Below are 25,000 nucleotides of genomic sequence, written 5' to 3'. Positions count from 1 at the left end.
TTGCTCCAGTTTTCACATCATTAAAGATAAATATTACGGGAGAGTTCTGTGAGTTTAGAATAGCTGAAATAAAAATTTTAGAAAAATACGGTTCCTTCCTGTCCAGTACGTATGCGATTCGTACTTGAACATCGAGGTCTACATCAGGAAGGATTCCAGAGATTCCTACGTAAGCTGTTAGAGAGAGAGAGAGAGAGAGAGAGAGAGAGAGAGAGAGATACATTTGTTCAAGGAGCAATTGCCTATGCTGGCACAAAGCCAGCTTAATATAACAACAACAGCAACAAAAAAACAACAACATATGTTCAACAATAACAACAACATATCGAATGGTAACATTATTTATAAAATTCTGATGAATATTTATTCAGTATCCAGTTGAACTTTACAATATAATCAGACCTTCTGTTAATATCCAATTCATCTGGGTGAGTGACTGGTTAGGGTGTTAAGTGGGTTACGTCAGTTAAGACATGCGCGAAGTGACAGGATAAGAATGTGTTGTTTGAAAGTCGATATTATTGACTGATTGATCGGTTTGCATTCCAGTTAGGTGCAAAAATATAGTCCCTTCAAATGGTGATGTATATGCGTCAGCAATGGCGGACTGTTTTACGCTTTTTAAATAATGTTTGGTTCATGAATGCTAAGATTGAAATGTATTGGTGATGGTGGTGGTGTGGGTGATTATACACTCTCTCTCTCTCTCTCTCTCTCTCTCTCTCTCTCTCTCTCTCTCTCTCTCTCTCTCTCTCTCGCTGCGCTTAGCTCACAGAGGGAATGTTGCTCGTTCTCGAACCAGATGAGGAGGGACGAATGGGCGTGTTCCCTAATTAATGATTTAGCGAAAGATGTACTTAGTTGTTGGTCGAGTGTTGTAGGTTGCACCTGTAATGGAGAGAGGGGGTAAGAGAGAAAAAGAATTAACAGAATGCTAGATTTGAGTGTTCATTGTTACGTCAAAATGTATACCATTGAAAAATGGCAGGGCCTGGGCGAGTTAATTCTTACCCCACTTTGATGAAAGAAATTTGTGCATAGTCATATAATATTTTTTTAATACGACTATCTATAACTATTAATGAGATTATTTATCAGATTCCATTTTAAACTCCTAAATGTTGCTTGCTTTGTTTAGTGAACAAAATAACGAAAGTCATGTAAGCAAGAATTTAAATTCGTTAATCCGAATTAAAATGATTTGATCCAAAAATTCTTCAAAATATAGAAGTAGAGAGTTTACTGAATATTTTTTTCACGTCATTTATTTATATACATTTCAGTGTAAAGTATCAGCACTGGTAAAAGAAAAATATGACATTTTTATGTCCTGTATGTGGAGTATTTATAATAATAATAATAATAATAACAATAATAATAATTGTCATTTAATTGTATATTTATATTATATATGTACAGTATATATAACATATATATAATATATATGTATATATTTATATTATTGGTCACTAAACTAAATGTTAACGGGCCCAAATCATGACAATTTAAGAAAATTCCTTCCTGCATAATAATAATAATAATAATAATAATTCATTTAATTATTATTTATATATATATATATATATATATATATATATATATATATATATATATATATATATATATATGTACATAATATATATATATGTATATGATATGTACACATATGTATATAATATATATGTATATATATATATATATATATATATATATATATATATATATATATATATATATATATATATATATATATATATATATATATATATATATATATTTATATTTATATTTATTGTAGGTCACTAAAAAAATGTTAATGGGCCTAAACCATGATAGTTTAGAACAATTCCTCCTTGCTTAATAATAATAATAATAATAATAATAATAATAATAATAATAATAATAATAATAATAATAATAATAATAATTATAATAATAATAATAATGTAGATGTGGTTATAGTAGAAGTAAATAAGATAGTTGTAGAATGAACCCAAATGATAACCCGATTCACGAAGACTCCTCCAATCCATTCGCATTTGATTTTAGGAAGAAGAAGAAGAACAGGAAGAGGAAAGAAAGAAAGATGCCGTGATTCTATTACTTCGAAATCCCACCGTGAAAGGGATAGGAAGGTTTTTGAGAGAGAGAGAGGAGAGAGAGAGAGAGAGAGAGAGAGAGAGAGAGAGAGAGAGAGAGAGAGAGAGAGAGAGAACATGGATGAGGAAGGAGAGAGAAACATAAAGCGAGAGATAGAGAAACATGGATGAGAAGAAAGAGAGAGAGAGAGAGAGAGAGAAACGGTTGAGGAGGAGGGGGTTAGGGGGGAACCCGAGAGGATTAAGAATGTTCCCAGTCATCCAGCCAATCGTCCATAGATTAATCTGGAGCTTTCGACGCTAATGATGTTTTTATTGATGCGTTTTTGTTTTGATTGTCGTCAGGGGATGGCGCGGATGGCTGTGGGCGGCCGGCGGCTGCCACCGCCCTGCTTACTCTGATATTGAGAGAGAGAGAGAGAGAGAGAGAGAGAGAGAGAGAGAGAGAGAGAGAGAGAGAGCTGTTTTCTTGGGTGAGACAGAAAGGATATTTTCATTTATGAAACCAGTTGATATAAAAAAGAGTGGGAATGCTTTTCCTTACTTTTATATATATATATATATATATATATATATATATATATATATATATATATATATATATATATATATATATATATATATATATATATATATAATTTTTTTAGGCCCTCTCGTTTAAATGTTCAATATAGCTTCGTTGATGCTACATGACGAAGTGATTCCTGAAATATTTCAATTTTATTTTATTTTAAATTTAATTGTAAGATATATATTTTATGACATTTAATGATGTACTGCAATTACTTTTTTTCCTCTCTCTCTCTCTCTCTCTCTCTCTCTCTCTCTCTCTCTCTCTCTCTCTCTCTCTCTCTCTCTCTCTTTCATTTTTTCCATACTTGGCGTGAGCCACAATGTTGAAGAGGTTGGACAGCTAAGTTGGCAGAGACCATTTTAGGTGGATTTAAAAAAAAAAGAAAGAAATCGGCAGAATTTGGAATCGAAGATTTGCTTCAGAGAATCTGTTGTACTGCCTAAAGTGCGTCGCAGAAGGCGCTCTGTAGGCTTTACACTCCCCTAATTGCTCAAGGAGTCTTAATCTGATGAAGGTGGTTTCTCGGTTGCTGGGTCCGAGTCCAGAGGACCAAATCAGCCCTCATATTCAATTTAGCTCCTTGCCACACTTACGAATAGGAATATAAAATTTAGGTCAAAGACCGAGCTTGGGACCTATGAGACCATTCAAAGCTAAAAATAATGGTGGGACAATTGTTAGGAGAGGGTGGAAAGTAAGATGGAAGAAAGAGAATATGAAGGGAGTTACAGTAAAGTGAATGAAAGGGGCTGCAGCTGCGGGTCGAAGGGAAGCTGCAAGAACCTTAAGTAATGCCTACAGTGTACCGCGCGAGGTGCACTGCCGGCACTACCCCTTACGGAATTGCCATAGTTAAGGGATGCTGGTTTGTAATCTGTACCATCTAATATCTGTTGACAACTGTTCCAATAGCTGGTCGTTCCCTTATAGGAGAAGTATCCTTAATGGCATACAAACAGCAAGTTGCTGAGACCTTCAATTGTGGCATCGGTATTCAAGATGACGAGTAGGGAAAGAGATCTCACTGCAAGCCCATGAGTAACTCGTAATACCTAAACAGATGAGAACAGCACTTGAGTGTTTCAAGTTTCAAAATTGGTAGAAAAGGAGCAAAGAAGCAATCATAGCATTTGAAAGATAAAATACAATTAATAACATAAGTGATTGAACTCAAAAACCACATAAGTCCTTAATATGCGTAATGAGTTAAAAAAAAATTAGCCAGAAAGGAAGTTCTTACATAAAAACTGGGCGTGGAAAAACAGTCTTGTTAGCCCTTGTCATCCTCAGAAAAAATTGGGTCGTTACCGAAGAACCAAAAAGGATCGGAAGAGAGAGAGAGAGAGAGAGAGAGAGAGAGAGAGAGAGAGAGCAAATAATCACAATATTCTTAGGAAAAATAAAGAATGAACAGCATCTTCGAGACAAAAAAAAAAAGTCTAGATGTGGTAGAATGGAGAGAGAGAGAGACATGTACGCAGTCAAGCCCACTGTCAATTTTGAGGTAAAAAGGAAAGGAAAGATAGATACCCGAGAACAAAGAAGGGCCGCAGCTGATTGAACGGATAGGAGAGAGAGACACACAAACACACACACACATACACACACCAAATTTCATTCCCACTTTGTGTATGGAAAAAGAAACAATAAGAAAACGAACATAGATTAGGACCTAAAATGGGTAAAAGTGGTGGAAATAAGAGAGAAGGGAGACACCAAATGACATCGTCAGTTTTGAAAATTGTAACCAAAAGTCTACATATCTGGGGAACCAATGATTGCCATTGCTTGTAGAAAGATGGGTGAGAGACACTCACACACCAGATCCTAAGATGCCTGTTAGAGCCTTCTTCTTCTTCTTCTCTTTTGTCTTCTTCTTCTTCTTCTTCTTCTCCTTCTCTTTCTTTTTCTTCTCCTTCTTCTCCTCCTCTCTCTTCTTCTTCGTCTCTTTCGTCTTCGTCTCTTTCGTCTTCTTCTTCTTCTCCTCTTTCTTCTTCTTCGTCTCTTTCGTCTTCTTCTTCTTCTTCTTCTTCTTCTTCACCTCCTCTTTCTTCTTCGTCTCTTTCTTCTTCTTCTTCTTCTTCACCTCCTCTTTCTTCTTCGTCTCTTTCGTCTTCTCCTCCTCCTCCTCCTCCTCCTCCTCCTCCTCCTCCTCCTCCTCCTCCTCCTCCTCCTTCTTCTTTTCTTCTTCTTCTTCTTCTTTTTCTTCTTCTTCTTCTTCGTCTCCTCTTACGTCTTCTCCTTCTTCACCTTCATCTCCTTCCTCTTCTTCTTTTCCTCAGCCTCGGCCGACAAAGGCAGCTTCCTGACAGCCTGCGAAATTAGTTCTTAACAATGGCTTGAAAGTGATAGGGAGGGAAATCATCTCTCCGACGCATGGCTATTATTTTGGGAAGCTCAATAGCTCCCGGTTGGCCGGGCCCTGACACGCGATGCTCCTCCTCCTCCTCCCCCTCCTTCTGCTCCTTCTGCTCCTTCTGCTGCCTTAGCTTGGGCTGCTTGCCCCTGCTTCTGGTGCCCTCCGGAGGGAAAAATGGTGTCTTGTAAAAATAGTATTCTCTTTCTCTCTCTCTCGCTTTCTTCTTCTTCTTCTTCTTCTTCTTCTTCTTCGTCTTCTTCTAAGCTTTGGCTAGTGCTCTCTAGAGGGAAAAATGGTCTCTTGTAAAAATAGTGTTCTCTCTCTCTCTCTCTCTCTCTCTCTCTCTCTCTCTCTCTCTCTCTTCTTCTTCTTCTTCTTCTTCTTCTTCTTCTTCTTCTTCTTCTTCTTCTTCCTTCTGCTAAGCTTAGGCTGCCTGGCCCTGCTGCGGAGGCCCTCCAGAGGGAAGAATGGTCTCTTGTAAAAATAGTGAATAGTGTTCTCTCTCTCTCTCTCTCTCTCTCTCTCTCTCTCTCTCTCTCTCTCTCTCTCTCTCTCCTTCTTCTTCTTCTGCTAAGCTTGGGCTGCCTGGCCCTGCTGCAGAGGCCCTCCAGAGGGAAAAATGGTCTCTTGTAAAAATAATATTCTCTCTCTCTCTCTCTCTCTCTCTCTCTCTCTCTCTCTCTCTCTCTCTCTCTCTCTCTCTCCTTCTTCTTCTTTTTCTTCTTCTTCTTCTTCTTCTTCTTCTTCTTCTTCTTCTTCTTCTTCTTCTTCTTCTTCTTTCTGCTAAGCTTGGGCTGCCTGGCCCTTCTGCTGGTGCCCTCCAGAGGGAAAAATAGTCTTTTGTAAAAATAGTATTCTCTCTCTCTCTGTCTCTCTTTTCTTCTTCTTCTTCTTCTTCTTCTTCTTCTTCTTCTTCTTCTTCTTCTTCTTCTTCTTCTTCTTCTTCTTCTTCTTCTCCAGAAATCTGAACAATAGCACCATCAGCGGGAGGTTTTGTATTTGGCTCTCTCGGGTGAATGATTTGAGAGCCCCTCGTGTGTCCGTGCGTGTTCGTACGTAATTGGTTGATGCGGCCAAGAGCCCAGGATTACATGGTGCTCGTATTGGTGAAATTTCTTTCTTTTAGAGAAGTTCTTAAAAGGTCTTGGGTATTTGGTAGTAAATTTTGGAATTAGGAAATTGATTCGTAGTAGACGAATTTTATTGAATGGTATAACCAAAAGTTGAGGTATATGCAGTGCTTGTAGAGAGGTCCGTTTTCTTTCTTCTTTAAGTAAGAAAATGTTGATGTTGAACGTGAAAACGTGTTATTGTTTTTATTTTTTTTTTTAGTTTTCTGTTTATTAAAAGTTGATAACGGATTTCGTACCGAGCCCCATAAGGGCCTTTCGTTCTTTTTACTGTACCTCCATTCATATTATCTTTCTTCCATCTTGCTATCCACCCTCTCCTAACAATTATTTCAGAGTGCAACTGCGAGATTTTCCTCCTGTTACACATTTCAAACCTGCCTACTCTCAATTTCCTTTCCAGCGGTGAATGACCTCATAGCCTAGGTCATAGTGCTTGGCCTTTGGCCTAAATTCTGTATATTCCATTCCATGACGTACCGAAGACTTGGGAGTTATACAGTCAAATTGATTGTGAGTTTTAGTATCTTAATTTTCAGCTGTTGAAGATTGGATTCAAGAATTGCAAAATTCAGAATGTGTATTAAAAAGTTATTGATTGTAGAAATGAAGAGCTAATTTAGGGGACTGGATAAGAATGGCTAATTGGCCTCTTATGTAGACGAGTCATAAGGAATTACTTAATATTTATGGCTGAGAGAATTGAATATTAAAAGCGATTTACCTTCGACAAGGATATATTTTCGTTCACATTGCCAGAAGTTAAGTGTGAATTTTTACGAAACTTTTACGAAAGGCGTTTGACTCTTGAAAAGTCGTTTGATTTCGGAAGAGGTGTGAATCTGAATAAGGACCCCAAAAGGAGGTGGGGACCCCGTAGTGGGGTAGAGCCGTCAGTGCTCCTTATGTGGTGCACTGTAGGCATTACTTAAGGTTCTTTGCAGCGAGCCTTCGCCCCCTAGCTGTAACCCCTTTCGTTCCTTTTACTGTATCTCCTTTCATATTCTCTTTCTTCCACTTTGCTATCCACCCTCTCCTAACAATTGATTCGTAGTGCAATTGCGAGGTTTTCCTTCTGTTACACCTTTCAAACCTTTTACTTTCAATTTCCGTTTCAGCGCTGAATGACCTCATAGGTCCCAGTGCTTGGCCTTTGGCCTAAATTCCATATTCAATTCCGTTCAATTCAACCCAGAGGGGGGTTGATGTCCTGGTCGATTGCTCAGCTTTGGCGGAGATTTGTGGCCTCCCAACGCTCTTATTTTGATTTTGTTTAAGACCTCTTTGTGACCTTTCTAATATTAAGTGTAATTATATTATTGTGACCTTTGTAATATTAACTGTAAATATATTATTGTGACCTTTGTAATATTAAGTGGAATTATGTTATTGTGACCTTTGTGATAGTAAGTGTAATTATATTATTGTAACCTATGTAATATTAAGCGTAATTATATTATTGTGACCTTTTGTAATATTAAGTGTAATTATATTATTGTGACCTTTGTAATATTAAGTGTAATTATATTATTGTGACCTTTGTAGTATAAGCGTAATTATATTATTGTGACCTTTGTAATATTAAGTGTAATTATATTATTGTGACCTGTGTAATATTAAGCGTAGTTATATTATTGTGACCTTTGTAATATTAAGTGTACTTATATTATTGTGACCTTTGTAATATTAAGCGTAATTATATTATTGTGACCTTTGTAACATTAAGTGTAATTATATTATTGTGACCATTGTAATATTAAGTGTAATTATATTATTGTGACCCTTGGTTTCTATAATTAGCTTAGCATTTCATCCGCCCACCAGAGGTGAGATGGCCGAGAAAAAGCCCAGGTCAACGGGCAACCTAATGACCTTTCCTTGCCCAGGCCCAAAAATAAAACAAAGAAAAGTTAGAGGAAAGAAGAAAAAGAGGGGGGTCTCTTAGCCATAAAGGAAGAGATTTAGACCTTTCTGCTTCTTCAAGGAAGAAAATCATGCGAGTCGCGGGTTCAGATTCCCAAAGCTTGACGGAATAAGCAGGGTAAAAATGAGTGCCCCGGTCCTCTCTCTCTCTCTCTCTCTCTCTCTCTCTCTTTTCTTCTTCTTCTTCTTCTTCTTCTTCTCTCTCTCTCTCTCTCTCTCTCTCTCTCTCTCTCTCTCTCTCTCTCTCTCTCTCTTTCTTCTTCTTCTTCTTCTTCTTCTTCTTCTTCTTCTTCTCTCTCTCTCTCTCTCTCTCTCTCTCTCTCTCTCTCTCTCTCTCTTCTTCTTCTTCTTCTTCTTCTTCTTCTCTCTCTCTCTCTCTTCTCCTTCTTCTTCTTCTTCTTCTTCTTCTTCTTCTTCTTCTTCTTCTTCTTCTTCTTCTTCGTCTCTCTCTCCTTCTTCTTCTTCTTCTTCTTCTTCTTCTTCTTCTTCTTCTTCTTCTTCTTCTTCTCTTCTCTCTCTCTCTCTCTCTCTCTCTCTCTCTCTCTCTCTCTCTCTCTCTCTCTCTCTCTCCTTCTTCTTCTTCCTCTTCTTCTCCTCTCTCTCTCTCTCTCTCTCTCTCTCTCTCTCTCTCTCTCTTCTTCTTCTTCTTCTTCTTCTTCTTCTTCTTTCTCTCTCTCTTTCTCTCTCTCACTCTCTCTCTCTTCTTCTTCTTCTTCTTCTTCTTCTTCTTCTTCTTCTTCTTCTCTCTCTCTCTCTCTCTCTCTCTCTCTCTCTCTCTCTTCTTCTTCTTCTTCTTCTTCTTCTTCTTCTTCTTCTTCTTCTTCTTCTTCTTCTTCTTCATCTCTCTCTCTCTCTCTATCTCCTCTTATTCTTCTTATTCTTCTTATTCTTCTTCCTCTCTCTCTCTCTCTCTCTCTCTCTCTCTCTCTCTCTCTCTCTCTCTCTCTCTCTCTCTCTCTCTCTCAACGCAGTCTTGTAAACATTCAGATGAAGGTGAATATTTTTTCAGTCTTACATTTCTCTTTCATGTGCCATTATTATTTGTACCAGAGACATCACGCAACTATTTTTCTTCATTTCCTTTTTATCTTATATTTTATTAATTTTTTTCACATACGGACATTCATCCTGTTCTGTGGAAGCTTGCTTTGCAGAATGTCAACTTTTTATACCTTAGGTCCATGAGAATGTTTGTTTAAGCAATCACAACAACAATAATAATAAACAACTTGAAAGTTGATCATTGACGATTACCGGCCTTCTAGCTATCATACCTGTTAGTCAGAACTAACAAGGGTTCGTTGATTTTATCTTATTTTCCTACTTCTCCCTCTCCTCCCTCCTCCCCCTCCTCCTCCTCCAAATGATACAATTTATGTTTGTGAGGAAATTAAAAGCAATCGTTTTGCTCTGGCTGGCCACGCCCTCTTTTGGGGGTGTGGCCGATTGATAACAGGAGGTGATTGGCCTCGAGTGGGTGACGTCATAGCTGCTGGATGAGGTCATATATTTCTGTACAGTTCTTCGTTCTGTAGTGGTTAGTTGTTTGTTTTCCTTCGGGTCGTAACCACGCATTTGGGTATCCGATAATTATTATGTAATATAACAATTATATTTAGCGTGGAAATAATGAAATGGTTTGATATGCGATTGAGATCAATTAAGTTATTAAAATATTTTTTTGGTAATTATTCAACATTGAGTACACAATACTGATTATTCTCAAACATGTCTGTACATAAAAAATTGAAAGCTTCGAAGCAGTAGGCCACTCCATTGTCCGAAATCTCACAGCTCGACCTTTCCAGTAAACCAGACGGTTAAATTTCTCAGTCATAAATCATCTCAATTATCTCTAATAAACCGGATAATAATAGTATGCTCGTAACCTTTTAAGCCTTCATCAATAAACGACATGTTTGTGCCGAAATCTTCCGCTGGAACCGTCTCACTTAGACCATATTAGTTTACGATATTTCCTTGATAAAAACGTGGCCAAAAAAAGTAGTAAGTTGACATTAAATAATTTTTTTTAAGCAGATCACAGTAAACTGTGTTGCAGTTTCTTTGTGATAGACATTATTCGCAATGTGCTTGTGTGTGTATTATATATATTATATATATCTATATGCATGTATGTATGTATGTGTATGTATATACAGTTTATACATACACAGACACCACACACATATATATATATATATAGAGTATGTGTATATATATAGGTATACAGTATATGTATTTATATATACATGTACACTGTATAGTGTGTATATATATATATATATATATATATATATATATATATATATATATATATATATATATATATATACACACACACTAAACATGTATATATATATATATACATATAATCTATATATACATACAATATATATATATATATATGTATGTGTATATTACTGTATACTATATATACATATATGCCTCTAAAACATCTTTACCAAACAAATTCCAGCAAACAATTACAAACAGTCTCCTTTCCAATGAACCACATTATTATTTTTTTTATTAATTTTCTCCTCATTTCGTTAAACCTCCTTTTATCTCCCGGATAAATGATAGAAGGCGGTGCTCCTCGTAGCTTCCCGTCTTTATGACGTCTGCGTCACCGTACGTTAGCCCTTTAGATTACGTACCTGCAAGGTTGCTTCATTGCTTATTCATAGTTTTTTCTTCTTCTTTTTTTTTTTGCTTTTGTCCGTTTGTCCTACTTATTTGTTTTGGGAGAGGAAATCGTTCTAATGGATTTCTTTTGTTCGGGGAGACGGACTCATTTTCTCGGCGTGCTTCGTTTGTGGATGATATTTCCTCGTTGTTATTTTTATTATTTGTTTTGTTTTGATTAAGTGGTTTGTTGTTGATAAGGAGTGATGGTTTGTCGACTATTTTATTCATATATATATATACACATACATTTAAATACATTTATATATATATATATATATATATATATATATATATATATATATATGTATCTATATATATCTATATATATATATACATACATATATATGTATATGTCACTCACTAGGCTTTGGATGAATTAAACACTGAATTGAATATCTGGTGGTTGGTCGACTTGGCTTGGTGGTCGCCAGGTTCAGTAGAACATGGGCTAAAAGCATTAAGCAATATTCCAAAAGGCTATATATATATATATATATATATATATATATATATATATATATATATATATATATATATATATATATATATATATATATATATATATATATATATGTGTGTGTGTGTGTGTGTGTGTGTGTGTGTGTATATATATGTATATATATACATATGTATGTGTGCATGTATGTATGTATGTATACCGACATACATCCGTCATGCAATATAATCAAAGTCATTCATTAGCAATAAGAAACGTTTGAACATTCCCATACGTAAATGAAAATTGAGGAGAAACACCTTGAGAGAGAGAGAGAGAGAGAGAGAGAGAGAGAGAGAGAGAGAGAAGCACGAAAGGTTTGAGAAAATCTCCCAGGGAATAATTCGATGGTTTCGTCTAATGATGATGATCAAGGTCCATTACCGGCCATGCTCCTGGCAGGGAGCCTCTCGCTTACAGCTACATTAATTGTTAAATAACCGACCCTTTACTAGGCTCATTCCCCTCCCCCCCTACCCCCACCCCCCTCATCGTAATGCCCCTTTCCACATTTCTACTCTCTTATGCCCCGTGAGACCAAATGCCTTCCCGGATACTTTTGAGGAGAAGTGAGGGATATTTCCTTTCTTTTTTTTATTTTTTTATTATTTGTTGCTGTTAGTAAATATGCAGTTGTACTTGTATAATGTAGAATTTAATGTTTTTTCTATAAATTATTATTATAATGGTTATTACTGAACGATTGAATTCACAGTAATTTTTATGACAGCATATTTCAAATTCTATACAGAGCTTTCTAGAGCATGGACAGGGCTCCAAAGCCTTCTGTGTAAACTTGAATCTATTTGGACGGAGAGAATATTTTATATATTTTGCTCTCCGGCACATTATTCGTAATGAGAAGATAGAGATATTTTATTCTTGAGCATATATTTTTATGAAACAAACAGATTATATGCAAAAATAAGTAAGGAACGAAGCATGTGAGTTAGGACTGAATACAAATTATGAAAATAATATATTAATAAAAATTCAGTTCAGGATTATAAGGCATTATTAACAAAAACAGTAACAGTAAGGTCTCTGTCTGTCTACCTCTCAAATAATATATATATATATATATATATATATATATATATATATATATATATATATATATATATATATATATATTTGAATAAATAGTTTAGATATTCTTACTTTAACGAAGGGTCCCTCCCCTTTTCTCCTTTCCTCACCCTCTCTCTCTCCCCCGGAGAGAGAGAGAGAGAGAGAGAGAGAGAGAGAGAGAGAGAGAGAGAGAGAGAGAGAGAGACCACCAGCTGGGTATCGTGATGATCGGTTCAGTTAATGAATGCAAACGTTTTTTGGTCGTCATCGGCATTCCGTTTACGATTCGGAGAGAGAGAGAGAGAGAGAGAGAGAGAGAGAGAGAGAGAGAGAGAGAGAGAGAGAGAGAGAGAGAGAGAGGAAAATAAAAATGAAACAAAACGAGAGAAATTGAAAAGTAGGATGTGTCATGCCTATTCCAAGCAAGTTGAAATCAATGAACCAGAAAATAACGAAGAATTAAAAAAAGATAGGTACATAAATAGATAGATAGATAGATAGATAAATAGACAGGTAGATAAATAGACAGATATATAGAATGACAAATAAGTAGATAGATGGATAGATAGACAGCAATGGCTTGGGAAACTTACATCAAGAAAGAGAAAATACGCAAGAGAAGTTAGGAGAAGAGAGATATATAAAATGCCTCGGTATAAAACAACAGAGAAAGTAAGAAGAGAGAAGATGAAAGGTAATATAAGTAACAGAGAAATAAAAAAAAGCAACAGCGAAAGAGCTACAGACACGCCCACGCCAAGAGTAGAAAATGGAACGAAACGATAAAAAAGGGAGGAAAAAATTAATGAAGGAATGTGGAAGAATCTGGCGTTCGTAGGATGGCTGAAAAATCCCTGGCTGCCGCGATATCGAACCCCAAGGACGTTAGTATGTAGGAGAAGACTCCCTTTTAAGGAAGGATTTAGATTAAGGATGTAGAGAGCGAGCGCGCGCGCGCGCGTGAGAGAGAGAGAGAGAGAGAGAGAGAGAGAGAGAGAGGGGACCCATGACACCCTTTGCTAAATACCCTTTGTGCCTCTATTTACCTAAGCAGTAAATTAAGTGTTTGGTAGTTAGATGGCTATGGTTAGTTAAATCTAGTTTTAAGTAGGGCATTCGGCTAGCAACCTCATCCCAAAAGATTTGGTGCCATTCCTTTACACACATATATACGTATATATTTATATACATACATATATATAATTATATATATATATATACATACATTAATAATATATATATATATATATATATATATATATATATATATATATATATATATATATATATATATATATATATATATATATATATATATATATATATTTACATACATGTATATACAGAGTATATATATATATATATATATATATATATATATATATATATATATATATATATATATATATATATATATATATATATATATATATATATATACACACACACACACACACACACGTATACATAAGCTAATACTTCAGCATTCCATTTTCAGAAGGCAATTTTTGTGAGCCGAGTTTTTCATTGCCACATCTGATTGTATACCAGTTTACCTTGGCGTCCTGTTTGGAGCAATTTTATGTTAGGTATTTTTGGCAAAATATTTTTCCTCCCCTTTCCACCTTTCAGATATCAATTAAATTAATGTTTTCTTGTTATATTTTTAAGAGCTGATATCTCCCTTTATTGTCCCATACCCCAAATTCACCTTATTCTATGGAACGGTTTCCTAATCTATGGAAGATATGGTATCCTGTGATTTGGGATTGAGGATATCCTACTTAATGAGACTGGTGTTATCATATTCCAAGGGGCTGATGGTATTTTCCCCCATAGGAATAATTGTATCCTATCTTATATCCTATTCCATGGACTTATGGTATTATCCCCCATAGGAATAATGGTATCCTATCTCTTACCCTATTCCATGGGACTTATGGTATTTTCCCCCATAGGAATAATGGTATCCTATCTCATATCCTAATCCATGGGACTAATGGTATTTTCCCCCATGGTAATAATGGTATCCTATCTCATATCCTAATCCATGGACTGATGGTATTTGCCCCATAGGAAAAATGGTATCTTATCTCATATCCTAATCCATGGGACTGATGGTATTTTCCCCCATAGGAATAATGGAATCCTATCTCAAATCCTAATCCATGGGACTGATGGTATTTTCCCCCATAGGAATAATGGTATCCTATCTCAGCTCCTAATCCATGGGACTTATGGTATTTACCCCATAGGAATAATGGTATCTTATCTCATATCCTATTCCATGGGACTGATGGTATTTTCCCCCATAGGAATAATGATATCCTTTCTCATATCCTATTCCATGGGACTGATGGTATTTTTCCCCATAGGAATAATGGTATCCTATCTCAAATCCTAATCCATGGGACTGATGGTATTTTCCCCCATAGGACTAAACGTATCCTATCTCAAATCCTAATCCATGGGACTGATGGTATTTTCCCCCATAGGAATAATGGTATCCTATCTCATATCCTAATCCATGGGACTTATGGTATTTTCCCCCATAGGAATAATTGTATCCTATCTCATATCCTAATCCATGGGACTGATGGTATTTTCCCCCATAGGAATAATTGTATCCTATCTCATATCCTAATCCATGGGACTGATGGTACTTTCCCCCCATAGGAATGATGGTATCTTATCTCATATCCTAATCCATGGGACTGATGGTATTTTCCCCCATAGGAATAATGGTATCTTATCTCATATCCTATTCTATGGGAATTATGGTATTTTCCCCCCAAAGGAATAATGGTGTTTTATCTCATATCCTAATCCATGGGGCTTATGGTACCATATTCCGCGGGACTGGCGGTATCGTTTCATGGAACTGATGGTATCCCGTTCCACGGGACTGGCGATATCCTATACCATAGGGTTGACGGTATCCTATACCATGGTACTGAAGGTAGTCTAGCTCATGAAACTACGGGTATCATATGCCATGAGACATATGATATTCGGTTCCATGGGACTGATGATGGCATCCCATCTCATGACACTGTCGGTATCCCCTACCCTGGGACTGACGATATCCTGTTCTTCGGGACTGATAGTAACCTGTCTTATGAAACTGGTGTTATCCTCTACCATGGGACTGATGGTATCCTTTTCCATAGGACTGATGGTATGCTGTCTCACGAAACAGGCGGTATCCTGTACCGTGAGACTGACGATATCCTGAACCACGGGACTGATGACATCTCATGAAACTGATGGTATCCTGTACCATGGAACGGACGGTATCCTATTCTATTGAAGTATAGATATGAAACTGGCGATATCCTATGCCATGAGGCTGACGATATCCTGTTGCATGAAACAGAAGTAGTTATCCTGCAGGGCAGACACTTTGTCCTTTCAAAATTATAATATATTGTTTTATTTCTTCGGTTTTTGACTTCCACGTTACCGTGGTGCCAGATATAATAAATTAATAATGCAATCAATGTATAGCAACAATATGAGAAGAAAAATTTGAATTTTATTAGTTTTCTGAAAAGAAAACTATTGTGCCGGCTTTGTCCGTCCGCACTTTTTTCTGTCCGCACTTTTCCCTGTCCGCACTATTTCTCTCCGCCCTCAGATCTTAAAAACTACTGAGGCTAGAGGGCTGCAAATTGGTATGTTGATCATCCACCCTCCAACCATCAAACATACCAATTTGCAACCCTCTAGCCTCAGTAGTTTTTATTTTATTCAAGGTTAAAGTTAGCCATGAACGTGCATATGGCAATGATATAGGGTAGGCCACCACCGGACGGTGGTTAAGGTTTCATGGGCCGCGGCTCATACAGCATTATACCGAGACCACCGAAAGATAGATCTTTGGTGGAGGTCTTTGTTGGGTGAGTCGGTAGAGCTGCGGACTGTCACTCGATGGGCCGGAGTTCAATTCCCCGGCCGGCTGATGAAGAGTTAGAGGAATTGATTTCTGGTGATAGAAATTCATTTCTCGCTATAATGTGGTTCGGATTCCACAATAAGCTGTAGGTCCCGTTGCTAAGTAACCAATTGGTTCTTAGCCACGTAAAATAATTCTAATCCTTCGGGCCAGCCCTAGGAGAGCTGTTAATCAGCTCAGTGGTCTGGTAAAACTAAGGTATACTTAACTTTTTTTCTCGGTGGCCTTGATCATACGCTGTAGCGGCTGTACAGAAAACTCGATTGTGCCGAAGAAACTTCGGCTCCTTCTTTACATGTTTCTGACGGGCTTAAATCATAATCACTGTTTATTCATATATATATATGTAAGTGACGTAACTTCAGAGTACTGGCTGGAATCAGTTTTACGTGGATAACTTATTTCACTGGATGACGGAGTTGACAGGAAAATCTACACTGATCTATTTTAGGGTCTCCGAAAATATTAATATATATATTATTAATTGTTGGCTGACGTATTGAATGTTCAAGTTAACTTCCCGTTTACTGGAATAAGTTTGAATGTTGTGAAAATAACTACAACAACGAAAGTAAAAGGAATGGTAGAGCTAGAATTATTATTATTATTATTATTATTATTATTATTATTATTATTATTATTATTATTATTATTATTATTGTGGTCAGGAACTCCGGGGATATACAGTATTATTATTATTATTATTATTATTATTATTATTGGGTTCAGAAACTCCAGGGATATACAGCAGTACTATTATTATTATTATTATTATTATTATTATTATTATTATTATTATTATTATTATTAATGACACCAGAATAACCCAGTAACAAACGCCCACAAACACATTCATACGCACAGTGTATACATACTCCCACATCCACTCGTCTGCGCGCAGTACGCATATGTATATGGTCGACCAGAGTCGTTAGGATTTCCGTCAAGTGGAATTCACGCGAATGTGTTCTTCAGGCAAGGGGGTACCCGCTGAGCATGCAAAAAGTCAGTTGTGGAAAATCACGAACGGTTTGCGGAAAGAGACTGTGTAAAAAACAAGAGCCAGTTGCGAATTAACATGAGTAGTTGTTGTATATACACGCGCATATACACGTGCATTCAGATTCCCGGGTTCGATCCCGATGTGATTCAGAAATTATATATGTATATATATATATATATATATATATATATATATATATATATATATATATATATATATATATATATATATATATATATGCATACATATGCCTATGCATACGTACACACACTTACATATATATATATACATACAGTATATATATATATATATATATATATATATATATATATATATATATATATATATATATATATATGTAATTTTTTTACTGTGAACATTAATTTTTCATGAATATTTAGATGAAAATGTTGTTTTCAGCATGTTTAGATTTGAACGGAACACGCATGCACGCGTACACACACGCAGACACATATATATATGTGTATATATATATATATATATATATATATATATATATATATATATATATATATATTTTTTTTTTTTTTTTTTTTTTTTTACTTCCCATCCCTACCTTAAAGCTTTTGGCTCTCTCTCTCTCTCTCTCTCTCTCTCTCTCTCTCTCTCTCTCTCTCTCTCTCTCTCTTTTCCAACACGCCGGCCGTATTGTACAGCAACTAATCCATCAAAATTCGGACACATGACACCAGTCGGGGCGGTGAGGCTTGGAAACAGGGGCGTAACCAGCGACCACACTGTAATCGCCTCATCATCACCGTCAAGGTTTGGGGTTGGGGACTGGGTGAGGTTTTGGGGTTGGGGGTGGGGGTTATGGAAGGGGGGGGGGGTTTGGACGAGAGATACGGACGAAAGGATTTCGGGTTTTGTCATGGGGTGAGAGAGAGAGAGAGAGAGAGAGAGAGAGAGAGAGAGAGAGAGAGAGTAAGAGTGAGAGAGGTAGAAAGGGGAGGGGGTTGATATTTGTAACTGGCCGACCGGTCGCTAAATGGTTTTTGTAGTGTAGGTGTTGAGGTTGTGGGTTTAGGGAAATGAGAGAGAGAGAGGGTGTGTGTAAAAATCGTGGACAGGAAACGAAATATATGGATAAGTTCTCCTTTTACGTTTTACAATGTATATATATATATATATATATATATATATATATATATATATATATATATATATATATATATGTGTGTGTGTGTGTCTATGAGTGTATGGATGTATATAGTAGGTGGGGAGGATTCCGTTCTCATATTCTAAGAGGTGTAAGTATATTTACCATGATGGAATCTAAAAACTGATAGAAGTGGATGGTTTAGTAGAGGTGTTCAAATGAAGGGGCCTTAATAGATAGGAAACACCAGTTCACATGCACGGGATAAGTGACTGACACATTATTTTCCTGAGGTATCTAATTATTACTGATAGAACCTCTGTGAAGGTCCATGAAACAGCTAAAGCTTTGGAAGTTTCCAGAACCTGGGTTCATTTGCGATTCAGCAGTTAGGAGGATAAACATTGCATAAAATGTTGCATTGCAATTCTCTTGAGCTACTCGGTATACCGGATAAAAGAGGAGGGCTAAGCACAGGTATTCGTTGATGGAACTGACAACAGAGCCAAGGATCCTGCGGTGAAAAGCGATGGGTCACAGTGAGGCCTCAGGGAGCTGCTTAGTAAGTGAGCAACATTGTACAGAGATCTAAGGAACTGTGAGAGAGGCTTAATGGGAAAGAGGTAAAAGTAAAAAAAAAAGTGAATGAATGACGCAGAATAAGAGAATCCCCGTAATGCCTTTAGTGCACCCCACCCGGTGCACTGTAGACGTTACTAAAGGTTCTTTGCAGCGTCCCTTCGGCCCCTAGCTGCAACCCCCTTTCATTCCTTTTACTGTACCTCCGTTTATATTCTCTTTCTTCCATCTTACTATCCGCCCTCTCTTAACAATGATTTCATAGTGCAACTGCGAGGTTTTCATCCTGTTACACCTTTCAAACCTACCTACTCTCCATTCCCTTTCCACCGCTGAATGACTTCATAGGTCCCAGTGCTTGGCTTCTGTCCTAAATTCTGTATTCCATTCCATTCCATTCCATTCCATTCCAGAAGAAGAGAATAGATCAACCCGCTTCTCTATAGAAGGAATTTTATAGGAACTGAGGAATTGTTTCACAGAAGTAGGGTAGGATTTCAGATATTAGCTCATCCTATATCTTCTCTTTAGTAAGATTCCAGAGATTAGCTTATCCCATATCTTCTCTGAAAGATGCAGATGCATAATCTCTAAGGCTGTCTCTTTCTTCGTAACATCCAACTTTGGAATTCTGTGCCTGCATGCGTATCTCCATATTCCCTCAAAGGTTTGTTGCATTTTCAGATATTTGAAACTTTGAATTACCACCTTACTGAAGTGTTCCCTTATTCCTATACCATAGTCTATTTGTAACGAACAGGTGTGCTATTCTCTTTTTTAGGTGGAGCTGTGGAATTCTTTTCTTGCCTTAGTGTTTCCTGATCGCTATACTCTGATGCCTGTTCCATTGCTCTTGCTAAACAAAAATACAGAAAAATACACTGGCTTTTTTAATTATTGTATTGTATAATTGTGTGTTCATTTGTTCACGGTTCTGCCTGTTGGTATCACAGCATTCATAATTCGTTATTATTTTTTTTATGTGCGGTAAGAAAGGAATAATTTGTTCTTTGATAGTTTGGCGACATTTTATAGACATACTGGAAAAATAATTGAAATTATTTTTTTCTCCTGAAAAATTATGTAACATTTGCGGTTAGTTTCGCTTACTCGTGAGTTTAACATTCTGTTGCTTGTTTATACGTGGAGAGAGAGAGAGAGAGAGAGAGAGAGAGAGAGAGAGAGAGAGAGAGAGAGAGAGAGAGAGAGCTCTCTCGCAACGGACAGACAAGGGGAAGAAGATAGCAAAAATCCACTGGGCGTTGTGGCAATTCCATATCAGGCCAATGCCGAGATAGCCAACACTGACGACCTCCCATTGGTCGCCTTCACAAAGCAATCGTCCAATCAGATTCCATCTCCCTCGGAAGAATTTCTTTTATACGTACAGTATCGTGACATCATCTGGGCTCGAGTCAGTGAATGGGTTCATGTGGAAATGTTTATTATTTGTTGTTATTATTATTATGATTATTTCTTCTGGGGGTCTGCGTATACGGGGTTACCGGCAGGGTTGAATGGGGTCGTTGGGAGGTTGTTAGGAGGAGGTCTGGGTTGTGGTCTAGGGTGTTGTGGAGCAATCTGTCCGTCTATCTGTGACTTCGCCCCCCACCCCACCCCCAGCCCTCCTCTGGGTGTCACGCAGCAGGGAGGAGAAATTGAAAGGCTGGGTGTTGGAATACATATCATATTTATGACTAAATTACGGTGTCAGCTGCATTTCCATTTCTGATTTTACATCTCTCTCTCTCTCTCTCTCTCTCTCTCTCTCTCTCTCTCTCTCTCTCTCTCTCTCTCTCTCTCTCTCTCTCTTTTACTCACACACACACACACACACCTTGTAACGGCAGTTTGTTGTGCAAGATCTGAGAGAATCTTCACTGTATTTTAGTTGATGTGCCCATACCGTCTCTCCTTGTTCGTTTCGAATATCGAGCTCTAGTTCTGCAGCCTGTGAGCTGGTACGTTACCATTTCGCCACGAGAGAGAGAGAGAGAGAGAGAGAGAGAGAGAGAGAGAGAGAGAGAGAGAGAGAGAGAGAGATACTCCAAAACACTTGTTTCAACAATTTGAAAAGAGAAAGATGAAAGCCCCAGAATGAGTCAGACTTAGACCGTGGATCAAAAAGGACAAGAGAGAGAGAGAGAGAGAGAGAGAGAGAGAGAGAGAGAGAGAGAGAGAGAGAGAGAGAGGGGTGGGATGGGGGGCCCAACTTTAATGACAATGCTACTGAGGGTTGTTCCGGATGCAATTTCAATTTTTAATATTGCAATAAGGTCAGATCGTGAGAGAATCGGTTACTAAATACAACTGGCGTCCCAAGTAGACCTGTTATTAGGAGTTGTAATAGTCACAGATACCTAAAAAATGGAGAAAAAGTTTGGATACAACTGAAAGAGAAGTGCAGACCAAACCAAATTTTCCACGCTCTTTTAAAACGATTATGTTGTGGGTTTCCAGGATGAACTTCTTGGAATGTTCTGTGATGTCTCCCTTACGCTTCTTAATTTTGAACCTTCCCCTTACACGCTATTTTACATCTGAACGGCAGGTTCATGCCTCCCATGGCTAAGTTGGCACCTTTGTGGATTCTGACACAAGGGGACGTCAGTTCGAGTCTGCCAAAAAATAATTAAAATAATATAAAAAAAACTCAAAGCTGTATAAGTCACTCTTCCTACTATATAATTAAAAAAAAATTGAAAGCATTACTTATACAGACGACAGACCTTTGCAGTCTGGTGAAAACAGCTATGGATCACACTGCAATAAAAACCAACGGTTAATAGAACGCCCATTATCAAATTTTAGGAGACTGTTGTAAGCAAGAATGGGTCACAATGAGACACTGTAGAAACGGCGGGAGTAACAGAAGATTGCAGTGGTTATATAAATCTTATTCTCTTTTAGCAAAGGGTCACGGTTATGTACGAAAACTAACGGGAAAGTCGAATAGAAGAAATATCTTGAATTAAGTTAAGACAATCTTTGAACTGATAGTTTGCACTATTCAACTTCTCCCTAAGAAAGGAAATATTCTAACAGGCTCTGAAAGTAGACTTATATGTTAGTAAATGTAAGTCAGACACATTCCTAGCGAAACAGTCTTCATTTACGACCGACAGAATTACTACTGGAAACCGATTTTCGATTGTGAATTTTGTTGTATTTGTGTTTTTTTATTCCGTTTATTTTGATTCCTTCTCGAGTCGAGATGTCAGTTAATTTTGATAATATGAACTAAAAATAGAATAATATATATATAAAAAAATTATATATATATATATATATATATATATATATATATATATATATATATATATATATATATATATATATATATATATATATATATATATATATATATATATATATATGTATGTGTGTGTTTGAATTTTCTTAATTGCCTCACGTGCAGTAATCAGTTCAGTTAGGTAATGCCGCTATTCTTAATGTTGATAATAATTGAACCTGTAGTACATTTCACCGTTACTTTCCGTTCGTGTTGCACCACTGTTATTAGTAGGCCTATTGTTTTACTCCTACTACTAATATTCTTCTTCTTCTTCTTCTTCTTCTTCTTCTTCTTCTTCTTCTTCTTCTTCTTCTTATTATTATTATTATTATTATTATTATTATTATTATTATTATTATTATTATTATTATTATTATTATTATTATTATTATTAGTTTATATGTCACCACATACGTTATCTTGCTATTGTATATTTATATCGGTTGGCTCTGCATACTGTACTTGTCCAGGGAACTGAATTGAAATGAATTTTCTACATATTAATATTACCTGCACAAACGAGAGAGAGAGAGAGAGAGAGAGAGAGAGAGAGAGAGAGAGAGAGAGAGAGAGAGAGAGAGAGAGAGAGAGCATCCAGGGACCTGAATTGAAATGAATCGTCTTCATATTAATATTACCTGTACAAACAAAGAGAGAGAGAGAGAGAGAGAGAGAGAGAGAGAGAGAAGCATCCAGGGACTTGAATTGAAATGAATTGTCTTCATATTAATATTACCTGCACAAATAGAGAGAGAGAGAGAGAGAGAGAGAGAGACCTAGCAGAAGAGCAGCAGCAGGTGTCTCTCTCTCTCTCTCTCTCTCTCTCTCTCTCTCTCTCTCTCTCTCTCTCTCTTATCAATGACGAATTAATAAACAAGCGCAGATGTTGTTGGTTCGTCAGCAACCTTCAGCATCCTCCGGTCTGCCCAGTTAATTGGAAACTAACAACCCAATCCGTCATCATTTCTGGGGCTGGCGGCGGCGGCGGCGTCGGCACAGGTTGTAGTTTTATCTCTGTCTCTCCCTCTCTCTCTCTGTACGCGCCGATTTTGGGTTATTTTTGTATTATTTTTTCTCAGGATGGGCGTAGTTTGTTATTATTTTTTGTCAGATATGGGCGTATTTTGTTATTATTTTTTTAGGATGGGCGTATTTTTTTATTGTTTTTTTTAGGATGGGCGCAATTTCTTATTATTTTTTTAGGATGGGCGTATTTTTAAATTTTTTTAGGATGGGCGTATTTTTTTATTTTTTTTTAGGATGGGCGTATTTTTTTAATTTTTTTTAGGATGGGCGCAATTTCTTATTTTTTTTAGGATGGGCGTATTTTTAAATTTTTTTTAGGATGGGCGTATTTCTTTACTATTTTTTTTAGGATGGGCGCAATTTCTTATTATTTTTTTAGGATGGGGATATTTCATTCTTATTTCTGTTACGATTTTGAAAGATTCAGTCATTTTAATAGATTCAGTAATTATAATAATAGATTCAGTACCAGGTAGATTACCACTTATTTTCCCTTCTGTGTTTAAACAACTCTCATGTTTCGTTGCTCAGTAGCTGTTTCATTCCATCCACTGCCAGACTGTGGAATCCTCCTCTCGATTAATAACCTTTACTCTCCCATGTTGATTCTGCTATCCCCTTTAGAATGAGCCCCACTGTCTTGTCTTCTATCTTTATTTATCTTTAGTTTGCCTTCAGACATGCGTTATTGAAAGGCATTCGGTATTATTATTATTATTATTATTATTATTATTATTATTATTATTATTATTATTATTATTATTATTATCATTATTATTATTATTAATATTATTATTATTATTATTATTATTATTATTATTATTATTATTATTATTATTATTATTCAGAAAACGAAGCCTGTCCGTATGGAACAAGCCCACAGTTACCATTGACCCGAAATTCAATCTCCCAAAGAATATTAGGGTGTTCATTAGGAAGAAGTAAGAGGTGGTAAAAGGAAATACAGAAAGAGGAGATCTCACTTATTAAAAAAAGAACAAATGAATTAAAGAATTATTAGATAGATAAAAATTGTATTAAAATGCAAGGAGAATGGTATTAGGGTCGTAATGCATTGCATCTTCGCTAGATGGAAAATAAATAAATTTAAATATTAGATATATATATTTATATTTTCGGACGTTTCCAAATGTTGCTTTTCCGGCTCATTATTCTGCTTTTCTAGAATGCACAAATTTTACATGCGAAGAAGACTGTGTAGTTATTTGTTTAATTAGTATCTGCTGCTCGTAAATTTCGGGTTACTGTCACTGCCCGCTGGGGTATGTTTTGGTGATGAATGGTGTTTCTTATACATGAAAACAAGTATTGCGGATCAGTCAGATTCACAAGTGACAGTGCGGTGTTCTGTGATTATCGTCCACAAGTGAAAAGAATTATTTTTTTTTTTTTTAGACTTATTTTGAATTATAGGAGAAGAACAGTACGGTACTTGTGTGTGTAACAGCGATAGACGACAGGTATTTAACGCTAAGTCTGAACTTTCCGCAGTCCAACATTAACGTAAAAATTGACAGGAATATGAGGTAGATTCCAGATGGGCAGTCACGACACTGTGTTACTGTATATACTTTCTGAAGGGCACGACCAAGGTCTAGAGAATACAAGGTCCACCTGTTATTGTTATTGGTTGAGCTGGCTTTATGCCAGCACGGGCT

The 25,000-nt window shown here is 36.6% G+C and overlaps 1 protein-coding gene across 1 annotated transcript in view; it reads right to left on the bottom strand.

The window, feature by feature from the left end:
- Window positions 1-25,000, bottom strand: part of LOC136831671 (major centromere autoantigen B-like) — a 47,191-nt gene that overhangs the window by 7,279 nt on the left and 14,912 nt on the right. The window contains exon 2 of the mRNA XM_067092300.1: window positions 4,907-4,986. Within this exon, the coding sequence (XP_066948401.1) occupies window positions 4,907-4,986 (80 nt within the window). The remainder of the gene's footprint in view (window positions 1-4,906; window positions 4,987-25,000) is intronic.

This window comes from Macrobrachium rosenbergii, chromosome 48 (genome assembly GCF_040412425.1).
Source record: "Macrobrachium rosenbergii isolate ZJJX-2024 chromosome 48, ASM4041242v1, whole genome shotgun sequence".
Lineage (NCBI taxonomy): Eukaryota > Metazoa > Arthropoda > Malacostraca > Decapoda > Palaemonidae > Macrobrachium > Macrobrachium rosenbergii.
The sequence above is the reverse complement of the archived record's forward strand: the minus strand, read 5'-3'. Positions and strand labels throughout refer to the sequence as shown.